The sequence below is a fragment of the Euprymna scolopes genome, chromosome 30, assembly GCF_053919585.1.
Source record: "Euprymna scolopes isolate OS-2025 chromosome 30, ASM5391958v1, whole genome shotgun sequence".
NCBI lineage: Eukaryota > Metazoa > Mollusca > Cephalopoda > Sepiida > Sepiolidae > Euprymna > Euprymna scolopes.
In genome coordinates, this window is record NC_136511.1 from 77,454,179 (window position 1) to 77,476,766 (window position 22,588).

General features: G+C 34.2%; 1 protein-coding gene across 4 annotated transcripts in view; it reads right to left on the minus strand.

The window, feature by feature from the left end:
* Positions 1–406: 406 nt before the first annotated feature.
* The window catches only part of LOC145254851 (G-protein-signaling modulator 2-like), a 635,388-nt gene continuing 613,206 nt past the window's right edge, over positions 407–22,588 (minus strand). For all 4 annotated transcript variants that reach the window (XM_080113701.1, XM_080113700.1, XM_080113702.1 and 1 more), the window contains 5 exons: positions 13,454–13,539; positions 11,359–11,547; positions 6,466–6,643; positions 3,119–3,309; positions 407–1,045 (listed from right to left, as the gene is read on the minus strand). In XM_080113701.1, the coding sequence (XP_079969827.1) occupies positions 860–1,045; positions 3,119–3,309; positions 6,466–6,643; positions 11,359–11,547; positions 13,454–13,539 (830 nt within the window). In that variant the 3' untranslated portion in view covers positions 407–859. The remainder of the gene's footprint in view (positions 1,046–3,118; positions 3,310–6,465; positions 6,644–11,358; positions 11,548–13,453; positions 13,540–22,588) is intronic.

Here is a 22,588-nt window from a genome sequence, read left to right on the forward strand (position 1 = left end):
GGTTATCCATTTAATTACGAACTACTTTTGTGTAAACAACATTACATGAAGAAGTCTCTAGTTACTTGTAGCTGGCAGACGGAAATATGCTCATGAATGTGTAGCAACATATAAATGCTTATGTAAAACAAATAAAAAGTGTTTGTGTGTGTGTGTGTGTGTGTGTGTATATATATGTATGTATTAAATCAACTTCTCAAAACCAGAACAGAGTCGAGTCAAAATAACAGATTGTGCACACACAAAGGGATTGATATCTTTCAAATAGAGTTTTATAAAAATAATAAATAATTAAAAGAGGCTTATACATCTGTATACATGTTAATGCATTCAAAAATATATACAGACATAAGGGATAGGAATATGTTTCTGACATTCGATCCTACCATGGTACTACAACAGGGTATTGGGATAATTGGGGTAAGCCCCTTTTAATTTATTATTGTTGTTATGTATTCTGTATAATAAAATCAGATATGTACACACACATACACACACGTGTGTGTGTGTGTACGGCTTGTGCGTGTGTATTATTAGCGAGCATGGAAATATATGTCAAACAAGTGCTTAAAAAGAAAAGGATAAGTTTTAGAGAGGGGTTCAAGAAGCAGAGATAATCATGGGATAGAGTTAAAAAAAAAAAAAAATTTTCTTTTTTTTAAAGATTTTTTTTTTCTCATCATTCTTTGTCTTCAGAATTGGTGTCTCTTTTTGTGGGCTGGGATCAGTCATCATTGCCATTTTTTGGCATCGTCTTTCTGTCCATTGAGAATCTTCCAGTAGGATCATGATATGCACATATCCACACATCCCCCTTTTTCTTTCTTTTTTTTTTTTCTTTTATTCGTGCATATTATTCTCATTTCTTCTTTTTCTTTCCCCCCGTTGAGTTGGGCCCCTTCGCGGGCATCGTGGTTCGTTGTTCTTCTAAACGACTCGACTGGACTTTTTGGATGAGGCTAAAGAAATCTTCGTCAGGGACGGTGGGCGCAGAACGCCCAATGTCTGTTGGTAAAGAACTGCGCTGATCTTCCAACCTGGTACCCTGCAACAAACAGAGGAAAAACAATAATTAATAATTAAATTAAAAGAGAAAGAGATAGATGAATCTATGGATAATTGTGTTTGATTAGATTTTATGGCATATCGGCCCCTTTTGGATTACTTGATACTAAATTCAAGAATTTTGTGTCACAGAGAATCAAGTTTGCTAGTGATACTTATGAAACAGTCATGAATTATTTTGTTTTGACACAAAAATAACAATTATTAGAAAGATTGGGTAAAAAAAGTAAAAAAAAAAAGAAGGTTTTTGTTTTGTTGCATATCAACCCTTTTGGAGCTGAATCAAGTAATTTTCGCAAAAGTTTTCATGCTTCAAGTTTTTTATATTTCAAATATTTATTCATGGAGTTTGGTTTGGTTGTTTTGTTTTATGGCATATCAACCTTTTCAGGTTAATGCTGAATACACTAATTTTTAAAAAAGTTTCCACACTTGAAGTTTTTTATATTTTCAAATATTTATCGTTAGTGTTCATTTTATTCATCAGTATTATTATTGTTCTTCTTAGTACTATTTCTTGTTATTGTTTGCATTTATTATAATTAGTTGTTTCATAATATTATTTTCATTATTGTCATCATTAGTATTTGCAGTATTATTATTTATATTTTATTACTTTTTTGTTAGTCTTATTGTTATTATCATTACAGTAGTTATATTATTCAATACTTCAAGGTCAGGGCATAGAATTTCTTCAGTTAATCTAATTTCCCAGATGAAACCTATACCCGGGTAGGCTAGTATCCATCCATTCATCCAGCGTGGCCGAGATTGAACTCATCACACGAGTTTGTAGTGTAATTCAAATCTTGTCCATAGCTGAATACTTGATGGTTCGCCAGGGCTATTAAGGGCATTTTTTATCGTGACGCCATCACTAGATGGGTTGCCTACCACGGCTTAAGACAGTCCCATCTACCCTCGAGAGAAGGATAGACCATGCCAGTTTCTCAAACTGGTATTTTAACTCACTAGTAATATTTATTTATTTATATTTATTCTTATATATTATACTAGCATGGTTACTCAGCATTGCTTGGGATGATGATAAAAAAAAAGGAAAAAAGAAGTGTGTGTAACATCTTTATATTAAAACTTTGGATATTTAGCAGAGACAAAAAAAAACAAACAAACAAACAAAGGGGCTAAAAAATAAATGTTACCAAAGGCAAGGTAAGTTACTCTTCTACTTACCTGGATAAATTTTGTATGTTATAACATATTTTGAAAAAGAATTAGTGTCTGGTTTACAAGTTAAACCAATAATAACATGGCTGACCCTGAACATGCGCTCTTTAGAGACTTAATATCTAAAAAATTATTAAACAAAAAAAAAAAAACCCAAAGTACTGATAGAAATGTCACTGTGACACTTTTTGGGTGGATTTCTATCAGGATTTTGTTGTTTTTTTTTCCCCATTTCAAGCCATTATTGACTCTCCAAAGACAGCATGTTCGGGTCAGTTATGTTGTTGTTGGTTTAACTTTTAAACTAAACACTAGTTCTTTTTTGAACTGAATAAAAGCTTCAAAACATGTTAAAACACACAAAACTTATCCAGGTAGGTAGAAGAGTAACTTATCTTGCCTTTGGTAAAATGTATTTTCTATATATTTGAATTTTTTTACCCTTTATTTGTTTGTTTCTTTACTAAATAAAAGAAAACTTCCATCTCTCTACCTCTTTCAAGCTGTCTTTTCCCTTCTGTTTTTTTCGTATCTATCTTCCCCACCCAACCTCTTATTCACCTCCACCATCCCATTTCTCTCTTACATTGAAAATAAAACTAATGTCAGCCACTCACCTCTCCTTTATATACTAGATAATATTGGAAACAGCTGACCTCCCCCCTGACCTGACTCAATTGGTTTCTAAAGAATGGATAATTATTTTTTTAAATTTTAGATATCCAGAGCAGTGCTGATAAAGAATATACCAACTTCGTGGGTGTTTGTTTTGTAGTTTTTGACTTTTAGTTGGACACACAAACATACAAACAACTGCCCTTTATATAATAGATGGATATTTTTTAGCTTCATAAAATTTGCTTACCTGACATCTCATTAACATGTCAAAGAATTTATCATCAGGAACTGCTTCATCTTTCTTCTTCTCCAGATACGGTCTGATTCCTGCCCCAGAATTAAGACCAGGGAATTGTGGGAGACTGGCACGTTGGTCATTCATTCGAGAGCTTTGTAAGCCAGCAATCATGTCAAGAAATTCATCACCTGGAGTAGTCGCTAAAAAAAAAAAAACATTCAATATTTATATGTGATGCTTTCAATTATATTTCAAAATGTAAGCAAATGAAAATGTTGCCAAACTAAAATTTTAACTTCCAGACCTCATTTGGCAAACATGTAAAAAAAAAAAAAAAAAGAAAAAAAAGAAAGCTGTTCTGTATTATTTGGACTTTTCAAACTAAGTCACTTTTACAACCTTCTCCTGAAGGTTAAAGGTCCAATCCTCGGTGTGGGCGATCGAAAAATACATTTGCGAATTACTTAGGACCTCTATCCAGTCATGGCTGACTGAACAAGAGCATGCTACCTCCATGAAGTAAATAAAGGATTCTGTTCAAAATTCTGTGCAGATTTCTGAGTTTGACAAGATGTAACCCTCGACCTTCTTCAGGTGCATCTTGTTGAACTCAGTAATGTTTCTATCAAACTCGGAAATTTGGACGGAATTTCAAACAGAACCATTTATTTACTTCAAGGAGGTAGTATGCCCATGTTTTGTCAGCCATGGCGCAGTAGTTAAAGGAAAAATCAATTGTAAAACTGATATTCTCCTGAAGGTTGAAGGTTCACTTCTCAATGTGGGCAACCAAAAGTACAATTACAAACTACTTAGGACATCTATCCAATCATGGCAGATAGACTGAGAGCATGATATCCCCATGAAGTAAATAAAGGGTTCCGTTCGAAAATTCCATCCAAATTCTCGAGTTCGACAGAAACATACCAGAGTTCGACAAGATAAATCTGAAGAAGGTTGGAGGTTACATCGCCCAAAACATAATGAAAGTGACACTCAAAATGAGAACAGTAGTCCAAATAATACAAATAATCAATCTTCATCTCAAAAAATCAGAAACATAAAAAAAAAAAAATCCTATGACAATGATATATTTTTTGTTGTTTGAACTATCATTAAAATAAAATAAATAAATAAATAATAAAAATACAGCATAATGAAAATAGTTATTGCACGTTAATCTGACTGTCAAGTGTAAACAATTTGTGCATAACACTGAAAGACATCATCCTAGGTCTTTATCGTAAGTGAAAGAGTTCATTGTTATCTGTAAGGTGGGCACCACAATAACATATCAGAAAAGAAAAAAAAAAGTCAGCTGAATGAGAATTGTTAAAATTTTATTTTAAAAATATAAGCGAATGTAAATGTTTTAACAAGTAAATTTCACCGTCTGCATTATATTTAGTAACTAGCAGGCCACCCAGCGTTGCCCAGTCATAAAATATGTATAATATTGTATTTTAATCATACAGAATCTGAGACATGTGCATGCAAGTATTGTTTTTCCAAGCAGTTCACTTCTTGTAAAAAAAAAAAAAAAAAAAAAATACTTGATCTGAGATCGAAATCAAAGACAGTCAGTATGATAACCATTAGGCCAGCTTGACACGTTCTTTAAAAAGTGTTTTCAAACCTACCTATTCTTAACATAAGGAATTTGTCGTGTGAACCATTCACGCATGCACATTCTTGAAACAATTTACAAAAAGATAAAAATCTGATGACCACCCACCCCCAACATACAAATTTTTCAAATTTGACCCCTTAGCAGCCCTTTTTTTCCGGATGAAAACCAATTAAAAAGTTTTCCACATGTCTGAACACCCTATATGCCAAACTTCAAGTCTGTAGATCAAAAATTTGTTGAGTATATAGATTGAGAAGTGTCCTCACACACACACACACACATTCTTACTTATATATATATATATATATATATATATATATATATATATATATTATGAAAATATAATGAAGCATGTTGATGATGTTCTGTGTTGAGGTCACTAAAAATGACCAAGTTAATTTTTGTAAATCATTACCTCAACTCTTGTATATTATTCAGTGTATGGTAAAATAGAATAAAATTTAAGAAAGAAGCTTTTTCAGTGTCCTGATTATGATCGACTTAGACTTAGGAATTCTCACGTCTTGTGACACACGAGGCAGTCAAAGTATATCGTCATTTTTGATTAGAAGCCAGATCCACAATGGTCCTCAACCTTTTGAAATATTGGTGGCTTAGCACCAGGCTAACCCATAAAAATTCTTGCTACATAAGTAGTCAATGTAGCCAAAACTTCAGTTGTCTTCACCCAATGAATTATAACTGAGGAATAATTTAAAAAATGGGGAAAAATATAAAATAAAAACCTACTAAAATGACTCTTTCTCTCTCTTATAAACGCGAACCTCACATTTCATCTGACCTACCCATATTCCATCTCAGCTACCTTTTTTCCTCTATGTATTTACCCAAATTCTCCTCAGAAACAACTACTCTCATTTTTTTTTTCTCTCTACAACATTTATTTTTGTATAAATGCATCCTACTTTGGAGGAAGTATCTGTTCACATTTAAGCATCTAATGGAATAAATAGACAAAATATTGACTCTTTCCAAATGGCTTATATTTTGTGAATTTTATTCTAATAAAGAATGTTCTAAAAGTAATGACTCCTATTTTTTATTCAGTCTGAATAGATCAAACGGGATTGCAAATTGCATTGTTGACTGAACTTATGTATTCATCACCTGAAAGTTTCATCTCTTTGTTGCAGATATTGACGATGTGAGACTCTAAGAAGGAAACCTCTGTCATGGACGTGCATCAGAAACAGAAATGCATCATTAAATTCCTGGCAAAAGTTCATTGAGACTATGCAGAAAAATAAATTCTGGAGGACAAAAAATTGCCTATTTTGATGGTACCACTCCCGTTTTCGTAGCACTTTAACTTTTTAAATTTTAAAAATAGGAGATTTTACTTTTGGAACGGCCTTCGTATTTGGTCTTAGCTTATCTCTTACTCATTATTTTTCTATATTTTGTCAGATCGATATCCTTACAACCTGAAATCACACACACATAATCTCTATACTATATTTCTGTCTGTTTGTCCGTTCCACTTTTTCTCAGAAACTACTGGGCCGATCTGGCTGATATTTTGTATGGACGTTTATGATAAAGTCCAGCAAACTTAGCATTATGGTATCCATTTGATGCACTCAGTTGAAGCACCTTTTATTTTTTTTGTTTTATATTCTTAGATTCACATCCTTCTAGCTTAAAATTACAGATTTACATATGCACACACACAGACACACAAATACATAAAGATTTTTAAACTTACAACCCTTACGGACTGGCACTTCTGCCGTTATGGATACATGAGAAGGAGAGTCTGACTCTGTTGAAGCACTTTTGCTCTTGGTGATTCGGAAGGAACAGCGCTGGTCATCAATTCGTCGTCCTTGAGTCCGTGATAACAAATCAAAAAATCCATCATCATCTGGTCCACCATCAGAGACCTGAAACAGAATTTTTAAATAAGTTTATTTGGTTAGACTTTGAAGAAATTAAACTTTTGAAAAAATAAATAAATAAATTTAAAAAAAAACGTACATCCGAGTTCCTCGTCACAATCAGGACTGGCTAGTTAAGCCATAGATACTGACTGATAGACCAGCTTGAGAAATGTTGAAAGATATGCCATAAGCTTCACTCTCAAGGATATACCAACTATGACTACAAACATCTGTTTAGTAAGGCAGCGTTACTAGATTGTTACTCTAATATGGTAGCCAATACCATTTAGCTATTTCACACAAATATACCTTCCCAGACAAGCAGGAGGTATGGGTCTCTCAGAAAGTGACCATTAACATTGCACCACTATTATGAGCAACAGGCAATATCTGATGAGCTTCCAGAATCCAACTGGTTCTACCAGATCAGGCTGTCTGAAGATACTAGCTACCTGAGACGAAATGCACTTAACATTGATGTTTTTTTGTTTTTCTACTTCCTTTTGCAAAACTTTATTATGTTCTGCAAAACCAAAAACAACAACCCACCTTTTTCTTCTTCCCATTTTCCCTCTCTCTTTCTATCTTCCCCACTTCCTGACTGGTTTCCTAACTTAAAATGTACCAAACATTAATACTTGTAACTCTTTTCCCACTCCCATTGCAAAATTCATTCATGTTCTGCAGGGCAGGGAACAAAAATGTTAAGTCCATTACAAAACAACCAAACCAAACCAAACACTACAAACTAGTGATTGAAAGTTCAAAGAGCTTGAAGAAAAATAACTGGATTCGGGTGATATGCCATAAAACCAACCAACCAGCCAAAAATGCAAACCTTATGATGACACATCAACATCACGAAACTGGCCAAACATTTTGGACAAGACTGTCTGACAAATGAGACAGAAACACAAAACAAGTTTGCTACGGAAATAGCTCAAAAGAGACACCAAAAAATACACTAAGATCTTTCATCGTAAAAAAAAACAAACTGGCAGAATGAGTCAACGAACAGTATGCCAAATATTTTTTTAGATGAATTTAAAGATTATAATAGATAAGGAAGGATCTATAGACTAGCTAAAAAGAGGATCACTCCACTATGATCAGGAGATGGTGACAATGGTTGCCCAAGATCAAAGATCGATGACTAATACTTTTAAGAAGAGGAGTGGTCTCAGCAATAACAACACATGCATATTTTTCACACAGAAGTAAATAGTCTAAGCCACCTGACAGAGTTTGGAAGAGATGTTGAAATATATCACAAAAGCCTCACTCTCGAGGATATACCATCTCCAACCATGAACACACTTCCAGTAAGGCAGCTTGCTAGATTATTACCTGAATACTTTAGCCAAGACCACTCAGCTAGTTTCAAACAAATATATCCATTTCACAGGACATAAAAAAAAAACAAGTGAAGCATGGATGGTCCCCTGTGAATGCACAGTGAATGAGGCACAAAAAAAATAACTAAGTTCAGCATTGCCCCCCCCTCCCTATTTATTCCCAAAAGTCACAGGGGACATCAAATCCTGGTGAGAATGAACAAACGGTGCAGTTTTAGGCCTTAGCATATGTAAATTTGAGTTCTACACTATGCAAAAAAAAAAAAAAAAAAAAAAAAAAGACTAAGTCCATCACCCCCCCCCCCATTTTGCCCAAAAGTCTCCAAGGCCTTAACATATTTAAATTTGAGTTCAGCACCATGCAAAACTGCTAAATAGACATACACAGAAAATTTTGGACAAATATCGTAGAATAGTCTAAAAAATTGAGTTTTTTTTATTAGACCTAAAAGTGCCCCTGGGGCACACCCAAGAGTTATCGCAAAGTATAGACAAACAAAATTATATAGAAATCAGTTAGTTACAACTTTTCAGACAGTTTTATAAAAATCCAAGGCATCAATTTTTTGTTTTAAAATAAGCACAAAAGTGCTAATTTTAGTCATTTTAATCCGAAAAGCACCTCCAGGGGAGGATGGGGGGGGGCAACTGGAGTTTTCTCAGAAAATCCATTCTGTTACTTTTTTTACTCATCACGTTTAAAGTTTGTGCAAAATTTTTTTTTTAAATTCCAAGGCGTAGTTATTGAGAAAAGTGCAGAAAGACGAACGGACAAGAGTGAATTTACAGGTCCACCCTTCTTTTGTCGGGGGACCAAAAAGAAAAGAAATATTAATGAAATAGCAATACTATTTTTGCATAAAAAAAAAAAAATGATTGTAATTTCTCATCTAGCAGATGTGTATTTTATCAAGTAATCATTATTTATCTGCTATTCATTTATTATTGTTGTAACATGTTATTGGCGATATAATTGTTGTAACATGTTATTGGCGATATAATTGTTGTAACATGTTATTGGCGATATAATTGTTGTAACATGTTATTGGCGATATAATTGTTGTAACATGTTATTGACGATATAATTGTTGTAACATGTTATTGACGATATAATTGTTGTAACATGTTATTGGCGATATAATTGTATACTTTTATATGGCATAATCATGTAAACATTCCTGTTAGATCATCAAAGTTAAACGACGTTGAATCTGGCCAACACTAAAGTCACTGACTATTTGAGAATACCAAGTCCTGTATGTGCTCTTTATTTATCTTCACCTTGTTTTCAGTTATCTTGGATTTCTCCTGGCCATTGAAATCAAGCAATGACGACTCAGGAGTTGTTATAGATTATGCAACCCTTGCTTCACAATTAGATATGCGGGTACTCTTACAGGAGATATCTTTCTCTTAAAATTGAACAAAAGACCATGATTAACATTTTTTTGCTACAATTTGTTTAAAAAATTAAATAGCTCGGCCCAGATGGCCACTAATATGAAACATTTTTAAATAAACACCTAAAAATAAAAAATCAGCAACGGGAATAACTCGTTTTTATTTGAAGAATTTAAAATGTGTAATCAATCTAAAATTAAAAACTAAAATGATTCCCTCACATCATGGGCAACACCAGATGAGTACACATATTGAGATATTGCTGTGTTGATTTGATCTTGTTATTTACCTCTTAGACACAAAGTCAGGTATGGTTTTGAGAAGCCAGTGCATTAGGATATGTGCAGTCTGGCGTACAAAAACTGCCTGAGCAGTCACATCAACATTCCCTAATAGAGGTGCCTCAGATAATTAACACTAAAGTAATACTTTCTCAGAGAGAAGACAATGTCTGGCATATATAGGCAGAATGATAAAGTTGTCGCACTAGAAAAGACAACATGATTCCATATCCGTTTGATGAAAACTAGTTTTCTTTTTTTTTGTTGCAAACCATCTACTAGTTGGCCAGTTATGTACAAATTCCAAGAGCGATAGGAGCCTTCTACATGTCTGAAAGTGACACAATGTTCAACAAGTAAGATCAGAGATGTGCCACTGAACAATTCATACTCTCTACCGATCCAATTTATGAAAACAGGACTGTTGCCAGCACCCTAAAAATGCAAATTTGGACGGTTCACCGCTTGAGGACACAGCTCAACGCATCAGGTGATCCAAGGTTAAGGTCTTTGGTATGGTTTCAAGTGAGGGCCACATCATGACATCTCACATCTTTGAAGTCGGCTTGAAAGCCAACATCAAAGTGTACCTGAATGTGCTGAAGAATGTGGTGATCCCCTGGTAAAATCAGGTGGCTGCTGGCAGACTCCGGGTGTGGCAGTAGGACTCGGCGCCAGCCCACAAGTCCAAAGAGACCCAGGCTTGACTTCAGGAGTGCTACGACTTTGTACCCTTCTCTCCTGACCTGAACCCGCTGGATTACTTCATTTGGTCATATGTCAAGAACATCACCAACATGACCTCTCACAACACTAAAGTCAGCCTGATTGTCGTTATGTGCCAAGCTCCTGCCAGCGCTTGTAGAAAAGGCATGCTTCCAGTCCGGACCCGTATCAAGGCGGTGATTTAGGCTGAAGGTGGTTACATTGAATAGATGTCAGCTCTACTACATAATCAAGTTATCTGAATTGATTTTTTCAATAAAAGTTTTAAAATATTTAAAATAAACTTGTAGTGTCGTTTTCTTTAGGGCGACACTTATCGTTCTACCCTGTAAATTTGTTGGTTACGTTCAGCAGTTACACTTAATTCTGAAGTAGCATTTTCATTGTTAAAAAGGTGCAGATATATTTTTAGGCGTTTTAACTAAGTTTATCTTTAGCTGATGCTGCCCTTTGCATTGCACTGATAGGACAGAAGCTAGAACTTGGTAGAAAGTCTGGGACCCATGAGGTTAAAGGCTCTCTTTTGGACACTGTCCAGAAGGGCGAGACTACTGGTTGGTGCACTAACCCAGATATAGCAACAATACTCCATGCATGGACAAATGGTTGCTTTGTATAGATATAGGATACTGAACAGTATATGAAATTTTCTAGCTTAATATAGAGAGCTCACTTTCTTTACAGCGTAGTTGACAGTATCTTGTATATATTTATTCCAATTCACATGTACAGCAAGATGCTTGTTGACATTACATTTAAATTTCTGCACGTTGGTACAACTGGGGAAGCAGGGAGCAAAGAGAGAATTCCAAAGACAAGCAGGTTTAAAGACAAAGTTATATAATCAGCAAGGAAGCAGTCTTGCGGTAATGTGTTCCAACCACAAAAAGAAACTGTCCACGAAAATTAGGACATACATTAGACATGTGGAAAGAGTATTTAAACATAAACTCACCTTTTCTTGTGACAATGCATTAAGCAGTTCGGCTGATTTGGGCCGCGCTACAGGTCGGGGTTCCAAAAGGTGGTTTCCATCACGGACTGATTCTGTGGCAACCGTCGCCGCCCTCTGGAATTTGGCTGTTTTTGGTTTAGCACCAATTGCAGAGGGTGGATGGTCAGATTCATTGTTTTCTGTCGGAGTCTAAAAATAGGAAAGAGTAAATTACATGCCATGCATAAATTTTTTTATAAACAGCCTGCATTTCTGTGCTGCTACACATCTTGTTTTCCAGTGCTGTAAACAGCACAGAAATGCAGGTTACTTTGTGTAGCCTGTTTTAATGTTTGTATGAATTTTATTTATAAAGTTCTGTTTTGTACTGAGCATGTTTGAAAAATAGTAGTTTTAAATTCTTTTTATCAATATATTTGAACTGTATATCTATCTATATATAAATAAACACTAGCCGGCAGCCCCATCTTACCTGGTCATACAATACACTTAAACATTATACTTTAAATTATGCAGATTGCATATGTATTATTATAAAATAAATCATCTATTAAATATTATATATTATGAGGAATAATTTGCCCAGTGGACTAATTCACAAAAAAATAAAACAACAATAATAATGATAATTTCGTTGATCAAATTTCATCTGTGTTTGTTTACAATATCACCTATGGGCTTGATGATGAATGCCCTGGAAAAGTCACTCCTGATTAATGTTTAGTTTTAAAATATGCAAACAAGAAATGATTTGCTGCGATTTTAAATGGTACCTTGTCTTTTATCATAAATTGAACTCATTAATAAGACAAAATTAAAATAAAATGGTGAGGTACATCCAGGCTTGAACAGGGGGATCATTCGATCAGTAATCGAATGCTCTACCACTAAGTTATATTTCCAGATGACAATATATCTTTTTTTTTTTAAAGAAGAAATGATTTGCTGAAATCTTATTATCTCCCTTGACCGGTGTAATGTAAAATATTCCCCTGTAAAATTATTCTTTTTTATTTATAAGAGAGAAAAGCTATTTTTAAGATCAGAATTTTTGGATTTTCGATACTTATCTGATTAATTTCTGTACAAAATATATCTAAGAACACTGCCAGACATATAAATTAGCTTTGTGTGAAGTTTGCAAACGATAGGTTCAGCTGTTTTCGAACCTATGAGGAAGGAACTCGCGTGCGTTCACACACAAAGTAACGTTTGTATAATAGTAGAGATATAGATATATATATATAAAGAAACTTGGTCACATTTTTGAAAACATTTAATTTGAAAATTTAGAAAAACAAATAATCTTATATAATTTTTTTTAAATGATTAAAATAATTTTTTCTAAGATTTATTTTAAAAACAACATTTCTAAAAAAGACTTTAAATGCTGAAGTGCTAAATTAATAAGAATACTAGAGGAGCAGACGACAACTTTATATTTAAATTGAGTAAATTTTTCAATTCCTAGCAAGGTGACAAATATTTCAAACTAACTTGTTGATCCCCATATTATTGTGGATAGCAGAATCGTACCCTAACAACTTCCTTTCTCTACTGCTTTTTTCTTTATCGTTTATGAAAAGAAAACCTGCCAACTGAACATAAAAAACGTTTTTTTTCTCACTCTCATCCTAAACTATTTGTTCCCTCCTACCATTTCAAAAACTGTACCATTACAAATAAATAAATAAAAGAAATAACATAAAACGAAAAAATACTTTGTAAAAATCATTACCTTCTGTAAAAATTGTTTTTATTTTAAAGCAAAACACAATTGGGGGGGGGGATAAAACTTAACTTTCCAATGATATAAAAAATATTTGATTTTCTTCATAAAAAATAAACATATAGTGAGTGATTCTTCATTATTTTTAAACAGCCTCGTTTTTATTTTGATGCGGATTGATTTTGATTCAGCCTTTTTGGCTGTTTATGTAAACAACTAGAAAATGCCCCCCCCCCCAAGTCCGTTTTGTTCGGTTTCAATGCTATACCAATACCAAAATATTTATCAAAGAACATAATGGATCCTGGGCAACACCGGATTGGTACAGCTAGTATGCATATAAAACGAAGCGTTTGTAATTGATACCTTTATGCTCACTTTACTTTCCGGAGTCAGCTTCATCAGTTCCATATTCTCCATGCTGAAGCGTCGTGTTCTGGAAGGTTTCGGCCCTGCACAAAGACAAAAATTATTGCAAAAAGAAATCTTTAAAAATTGCCGCATGATTTTTTTTTTTTTTTCAACAATTAATTTGTTTTGCTGATAACTCTTTTCTGTCAATGATCCATTTTTTTTTTATTTTAACTTCTTTTTTAATGGGTAAAAACATTTTTTGTGCGCAAAAAATAAATTGGAAAAGAAAACTGGTACCTACACCTTAGGTCACCGTGCTGAAATAATAATATTATTTAAAAAGCCATTCTTAACATGAGAGGAGGGTGTTTTGTAATTATTCTGTACTTTCACCTAACAATTTAATAATAATATAAAAAAAAAAGATATCATAAAACTTGAATTTAACTTAAAAATACCATTTTTTAAAAAAATAGCTCGGTAACATAAGTGCATAAGCACAGAGAAAATTTTTATTGTATATTTAAAAAAGTTTAAAATAAAAGAAAGAAAGAGATATAATAAAAAAGAGAGAGAGTGTGTGCCTGTGTAAAGTTTGTTAGTTGGGATTTTAAAATTGGTGTGTGACATGGTGATATTACTTTCACACTAACATTCCTACATATACACACACTCCTATATACACATGTGCATACTTACATACAAATACTCAAATATGCATACAAGTATAACACCATTATTATATACTTGTAAATATACATGTACGAGCGTCATTCCAAAAATAAAACCTATTTTTAATTTTAACTTAAAAAGTTAAAGAACTACGAAGACAGGAGTGATGCGATTAAAACGAGCAATCTCTTGTGCTCCAGAATTCATTGTTTTACAAAGTCGTCACCATTCTCGATGCACAGGAATTCAATGAGGCATCTCTGCTTCTGATGTGCATCCATGACAGGAGTTGCTTTCTTAAGAGTCTCACACCATCAATACCTGCAAAAGAGATGAAGCTTTCGGGTCATGAATGCATAAGTACAGCCATCATAACAATGCAATTTGCGATCCCTTCTAATTTATTTGGGCAGAATAAAAAAAATAGGAGGCATTATTTTTGGAACGCCCATCAAGCATACACATACAGGGTTGAACGATAAAATCGTTGCCTAGAAAAGACATGATTCTGTTTGATGGAAACTGCCTTTTTTTTTTTTTTTTTTTTTTTGATGCAGACCATCTATTCTGGCCAGTTGGCCAGTTGTGTACAAATCCCAAGACGATAGGAGCTTTCATGTCTGAAAATGACACAATGTTCAGCAAGTGAGATCGGAGATGCGCCACTGTACATATCTACCGATCCAAGTTATGACAACAGGACAATTGCCAACATCCTCAAAATACATTGCTGGATTGCCACGAATAACAGGGACGTGTCCAGGGTGATGAAGACAAAATTTCCAGCCACGGTTATAGTCTTTGATGTTGTTTCAAGTGAGGGCTACATCATGCCACCTCATATCTTCGAAGTCAGCTTGAAAGTCAACACCAAAGTGTACCTGGATGTGCTGAAAAGTGTGGTGATACCCTGGTGCAATCAGGTAGCTGGTGGCAGCAGGACTCGATGCCAGCGCACAAGTCCAACTTTGTACCCTTCTCTCACTGCCTCCCCCTCCCCAGACTTGAACCCACTGGACTACTTCGTTTGGTCATATGTCGAGAACATCACCAACATGACCTCCCACAACAATAAAGCCAGCATGATTGCCGCCATCTATTCAGTATTCACCGAACTCCTGCCGGTGATTGTTGAAAAGGCACGTTTCCAGTTCAGGACCTGTATTGAGGCGGTGATTGAGACTGAAGGCGGCTACATTGAATAGATGTCAGCTCTACTACATAATCAAGTTACCTGAATTGATTTTTTTCAATAAAAATTTTAAAATAAAGCTGTAGTGTTGTTTTCTTTAGGGCGACACTTTTATCGTTCCACCCTGTACATACATGCATAGATATTTATCTGCAAAGCTGGATTTTCATCTTAAAAAAATGTTTAAAATTTTATTAAAAAGAAAAAACTCTTTAACCCAAAACAAGGCATACTGCCACTAAGAGCTACTATTTGTGATCATGTCTACCAGGGGACTGTGGGAAGTTAAGCAGCAAGATGTCTATTCACATTACATTTAAATTTCTGCAGGTTTGTACAGTCAGGGAAGCAGGAAAACGGAAGAGAATTCCAAATTCTAACAGTCCGGGGATAGAAACTATTAGAGTAGAAGACTTTCTGACATCAACAGTGAAGGAGTGGGAATTTACTGCTTGTCAAGTTAGTTGGGAGTATGTAAATCGAGGAGGCACATGTGCTAGGAGTTTATCAGATCATAGATCATTAAAGTACTTGCAAAACAGGCACAGGAATGCAACATTGTGGTGATGGGACAGAGGTTAGAGCTTGGCTGATAGTGTGGAACCTATTAAATTTGAGACTCATTTTGGACCCTGTCTAAGATTAATGGGAGATGCGCCAGCCCAGATGTTGCAACAATACTCTATGCATAGGCGAATGTTGGCTTTGTTAAGATATAGAATACTCTTACAAAATTGGAATTGAAGAAATCTCGCTTACTTGATGTCTAATTACGGAGACAGCTGACGCAAATTAATAGATGCCATTTCTAAAATGTTTTAGTGGACTTTCAAGCATGCTCTGTGTAAGATCGAGAAAGTTTCATCTATGTACCCTCCAGTGCAAATCTGGAGGGTACGCAGATGAAACTTTCTCGATTTTGAGTTTCTATCTGCTATCACACTTTTTCTTCTTTTAATAATGTTTTCTGTTTTTAATAACATATGTATTTAAAAAAAAAAAAAGTACATCAACAATTAATAATAATGGCACTGCACCCAGTATTATTCAAATGTTTACTCTATAAATATAAAAGCGAAAATGTATGTATGTGTGTTCGCTTTTTGTGTATGTCTGTAAAAGGCTTTTTTCGCTGAACTTCTCGGTCGGCTCATTCCTTCTTAAAACTTTTTATATCACGTCTAAATCATAATATCTACCAGTTAACAACGGGGATCGCCTGTCTATTTAATTAGCCCGACTTTGAAAAGATAAATATTCCACATATTCGGATCGCCGCATGTTGCTTTCACTTTTCAGTATAAAAACAGCGAAACAGGATTCGAACCGGATGTAAACGTCACCGTCAACTATCCCGCAGTAAAACGATTTGGCCTCATTTAAAAACTGCGATGCTTGACATTCTCTTTTTAATCACTCTTACATTGACTGTCACTGTAGCGTAGGTGTTCAGGCTCGGCCTATGGTCCTCAAGGCTCCGGGCTCGAGCCGACCTGTCACCAAGCCCGTCCCCTTATTTTTTTTTCCATTTTTAAAATCGCTGTGTTTTATCATTTTTTTTATATTTAAACAGGGTTAAGTTTCCTTTTTGTACTTCTTTACCCCCCCCCCCCCAAAAAAAAAGAATGCACACATCTACAAGCACCCGGGCAACGCCGGATACCCCCCCCCCCGCTAGGCTATGTATATAAAAGCGAAAATGTGTGTATGTATGTATGTTCGCTTTTTGTATATGTCTGCAAAAGGCTTTTTTCGTCGGCCTTCTTGCCTGGCTCGCTTCTTAAAACTTTTTATATCATGTCTAAATGATAATATTTACAACTTAAGAACGGGGGTCGTGTGTGTATTTAACTTGCCCGACTTTCACGCGTTATTTTTTCCAGATATTTTGATTGCTGCATGTTTCTTTCGCTTTTCAGTATAAAACAAGCGAAAACTGGCTTGCAGCTGCGTCATGTTTCAAGGTCAAATATCACACGACTTAAGTTTCTCGCACATGTCAATTTCACTTTATAAACATTAAATTAAGATGCTTTTCATTCCTCTTCTCTCGTGGCCGAGATCACAAGGTCACAAGGTTTTTTTCCATTTCGTTTCCACTTCCACGTCAAAGGTTCGGGGTTCAAGTCTACGTTCCTACTAAAACTTTTTTTTTTCCTTTTTTTTTTTAAAACAGGGTTGTTTTGATAGCACCCCCCCCCCAACACACACACATACAAACACCCAGGCCATGCCGGGTACCCCCCACTAGTATGTGTATATATATATATATATATATATATATATATATATATATGGCAACCCTCCAGTATATTAGAGGGAGGCTAACAGGTGCTACAACTTGCATATACATATATATATATATGTAAAATTGAAATTTTGAAATACTTTCAACTTGTATAATTCTGTAAACTTAAAGTCCATATAAATATTAGTATCAATAGTATCAAAACAATCCCAATCAGATAAAGAACCTCAATATGTGAGATAGAACAATATTATAAATGAAAATTTGGAATTAAATTCAGTAAATTGAAAAAAAATTACAACAAATTTATTATTCGACAAGGAATACAAAAATTTAAGTTTTTTCCCTTAAACCATGGATTTTCAATAAATGCCTCATCTCATCAGAGGAAATGTTTTTGGCAAAATAATGTTTATAGGATGTCATAATTTGTGCTATTTAGCACATACATTGACAACTAAAAAGCTTGTATGAAAAGCCTAAAAGAAGCCAAGGTTAAAAAAGGATATTCCATGATGTAGTTAGGTCCAATGAAGAAATGTAGATGCTCCATCGTAAACTCAAGGCAATGAAGAAAGGTATAATTCAAATGGAGAGTTTTTAAGGTATGCATATGATGCAATCAATAAAGCAATCCAAATTTATTAGGGAAAAAGTTTAAAGTTTTGTATCCCTTGTAGAATAATAAATTTGTTTTCTGAATTTTCCAAATTATTTATATCTGTAGAAATACATTTTCTTATAATATATACCAATCCTTATTTAAGAAGCTTAATGTAATTACAAAGCAATATAGTGAATAAATGACAGACTATATTCCAAAATTCATGATGTTGACCATCTTTTAATTTATTCCTCAGTTGACATTTACAATTCTTGACAGTATCTGTTTTGTAATGTAAAATCAATCACTTATTATTCAAAATGGCATAATGGAAACATAAGGTATTTGCAGCTTCTCTACTAATTTTCGGACTTTAATCGTGTCAAATTGCACTTTATTTCCTTTTGACATTGATTGTTGCTATTTCTTCTGATGAGTTAAGGGCATAATAGATTCATTGATTGATAAAATAATTAAGTGATTGATTTTGCGCTACGAAACAGATACTGTCAAGAATTGTAAACATCAACTGAATTAAAGGAATAAATTATAAAATGATCAACATAATGAATTTTGGAATATAATCTTTTGTCATTTATTCACTATATATATATATATATATATATATATATATATATATATATATATATATATATATATAAGAAAAACGAAATTAGAACTGTAAGTTGAAAATTACAATAAAATTTATTTTTCTAATTAAGCCAACGATGGGAGATGACATGTTGATTTTCTGTCCATCTTATTTCTTGAATCTATTCAACTGGGGATCAACTTATCTCTGACTTCTGCACTATCCGCAAAACAATTTCCATAATTTCAGCTGTGTTGAAAATTTTCCAACAAGACTAATTCTATTCAACTGGATTTAAATTTTGATTTGATTTTTTCTCAAGAATTATTTTTGCCTTTCGGATTACCTTGCAAGAATCTTTATGCAATTTTATGTCTGTTTTTTTTTTTTATTTATTTTTTTACATTTCCTACATTTTTTTTCACTCGTTTTTAAAAGACTTGTACATCTTTGCAATTTATGACTATAATAAATTGTGGTTTCATTTAATGCCATCCCCAGCAAATTCTAGCATTGCTACAAATATAATTTGCTGATTTCTTTCTGTCCTCTGATAAGAAGAAGAATAGCATTCTTTTAAACTCTGTGGAATAAGGACTTTGTAAACTGTTTTTTTTTTGGAGTATTCAGCTGAACAATAAATTTGATTGTAAATTTCAACTTAGTTTTAATTTTTTTTCTCTTATAATAAGCGCCACTCTCTATTTTATGTGTATTGAGCTTTTTTTTATTTGGTTGGGATTAAAATATCCATATATAAATACTGGTATTTATATTAGATTGAAGTTTACCTTTGCTTATATTAGGTAAACACTGCGTCTTTTTTTATTTCATTATATATATATGTGCTCCCCAATAACGGGTGATTACAGAAACATGTATGCACAAATGTAGCCATCAATGTTTTTATAAATAAATTTAATATACCTGCTCTGTTCACTCATTGAGCACTTTTTGGTAGACACATGTTGTTTCAGTGGATGCACTTCCAAGAAACTAAGCTACACTGCCATAATTAATATATACATTACAGGATAAATTTTACACTTTTTAGAAAGGTCAATAATTGATGTATTCTCAAAATTCAAAGGCAAAATTGTCACCTTCAAGAATTTCGCTGAGAATCTTAGTGATGTGAGTGATGAACATTGTGAGATTCCATCAAGATATTTAAGTGATGAAGGTTTTAAAGGAAAACGGAACCGTGGCATGTTGGAATTTAAAAATGGAGGATGATACTCGACACAAAAGAATTAAGAAAACAACTGTTTAAACTGACTTTTTTTTTTTTTTTTTTTTTTTTTTACACAGGAACCATCACTTATCAATGCTCAGAGGCCACTCGAGGATAAGGGTTAAAAAGTGTACATTGGTCAAAAGTACAATGTAGTAATCGTTAGAAGTGTAAATTTGATAAATTGGATTACTTAAGGGGAACGGCTAAGAACTTGTTTACATTGGACTTGAAGACGGCCATGTTGTAGTCAGCTGGAAAGCAGGCAAGAGAGTTCAACAGGTGTGCAGTTCTAAGAAAGAAGCTTTGTTCATGAATCTACGTTTAACTTTAGGCACAGATAAAGAGTGTGAGAAATTATTGATAGTGTTTACAGCCAAACGAGTGTTTCTCATGAATGTTTGGCGAGGGGGGGGGGCATAGATTGTAGCTCAGACGAGCATTTGCCATGAAAATAACGATTCTATGTTTTTCATTCATAACCAATAATATGAAAACGGTGCCTAGAGAATTAAAGGTACGATTTAGTATCAGGATACTTTTCTAACATCGAAACAGGTCTTATGTGCATGTACTTTTCTTTTTAAATCTGAAATTTGTTTCAGTGTTATTATTATGACAACTAGTGTCATTATTATTATTACCATCATCATGATTATTACCATTGCTTCTGTCATTATGATCATTCAAAGGATTATCAAACCCATTTCTTTTCATAATTGTTCCATTCATCTGTTGTCCCTTCCTTGAAACACAAAGAAAACTCAATTGACAACAGTGTGTGAGGTGGAGTAGGGGTGACCAAGTGCAGAAAAGAAATCTTGATTGGTTCTATTATTGAAAGCAGATGAAAATATTCCACCTTCGCCTTCCTTTGTTGTTGTACTTTTAGATTCAGTGTTTTTTTTTTTTTGTTTTTTTTTAATTCTGTAAATGCTGAAAATGGTAGTTGAGACGGAGGAGAGAAGAGCAAGAAATAGAGCAGGGATAGAGAGAAAGACATCAGGGAACAGGAGAGAGAGAGAGAGAGAGAGAGAGAGAGAGAGAGAGAGAAGAGAGAGAGAGAGAGAGAGAGAGAGAGAATAATAAAACGAAGAGAGAGAGAGAAAAGAATAAAGAGGAGAGAGAGAGAGAGAGAAAAGAATAAAGAGGAGAGAGAGAGAGAAAAGAATAAAGAGGAGAGAGAGAGAGAGAGAGAGAAAAGAATAAAGAGGAGAGAGAGAGAGAAAAGAATAAAGAGGAGAGAGAGAGAGAAAAAAGAATAAAGAGGATAGAGAGAGAGAAAAAAGAATAAAGAGGAGAGAGAGAGAGAGAGAAAAAGAATAAAGAGGAGAGAGAGAGAGAGAGAAAAAAGAATAAAGAGGAGAGAGAGAGAGAGAAAAAAGAATAAAGAGGATAGAGAGAGAGAGAAAAGAATAAAGAGGAGAGAGAGAGAGAGAAAAGAATAAAGAGGAGAGAGAGAGAAAAGAATAAAGAGGAGAGAGAGAGAGAGAGAAAAGAATAAAGAGGAGAGAGAGAGAGAGAGAAAAGAATAAAGAGGAGAGAGAGAGAGAGAAAAGAATAAAGAGGAGAGAGAGAGAAAAAGAATAAAGAGGAAGAGAGAGAGAAAAGAATAAAGAGGAGAGAGAGAGAGAAAGAAGAATAAAGAGGAGAGAGAGAGAGAGAAAGAAGAATAAAGAGGAGAGAGAAAGAGAAAACAATAAAGAGGAGAGAGAGAGAGAGAGAGAGAAAAGAATAAAGAGGAGAGTGAGAGAGAAAAGAATAAAGAGGAGAGAGAGAGGAGAGAGAGAGAAAAAAGAATAAAGAGGAGAGAGAGAGAGAGAGAGAGAAAAAAGAATAAAGAGGAGAGAGAGACAAAAGAATAAAGAGGAGAGAGAGAGAGACAAAAGAATAAAGAGGAGAGAGAGAGAGAAAAGAATAAAGAGGAGAGAGAGAGAGAAAAGAATAAAGAGGAGAGAGAGAGAGAAAGAGAGAAAGAATAAAGAGGAGAGAGAGAGAGAGAGAGAGAGAGAAAAGAAAAAAGAGAGAGAGAGAGAGAGAGAAAAGAATAAAGAGGAGAGAGAGAGAGAAAAGAATAAAGAGGAGAGAGAGAGAGAGAAAAGAATAAAGAGGAGAGAGAGAGAGAGAAAAGAATAAAGAGGAGAGAGAGAGAGAGAAAGAATAAAGAGGAGAGAGAGAGAACAAAGAATAAAGAGGAGAGAGAGAGAGAAAGAAAAGAATAAAGAAGAGAGAGAGAGAAAAGAAAAGAATAAAGAAGAGAGAGAGAGAGAAAAGAATAAAGAGGAGAGAGAGAGAGAAAAGAATAAAGAGGAGAGAGAGAGAAGAATAAAGAGGAGAGAGAGAGAAAAGAATAAAGAGGAGAGAGAGAGAGAGAGAAAAAGAATAAAGAGGAGAGAGAGAGAGAGAGAAAAAAGAATAAAGAGGAGAGAGAGAGAGAGAAAAGAATAAAGAGGAGAGAGAGAGAGAGAGGGAGAGAGAAAAGAATAAAGAGGAGAGAGAGAGAAGAATAAAGAGGAGAGAGAGAGAAAAGAATAAAGAGGAGAGAGAGAGAGAGAGAGAGAAAGAATAAAGAGGAGAGAGAGAGAGAGGGAAAAGAATATAATCG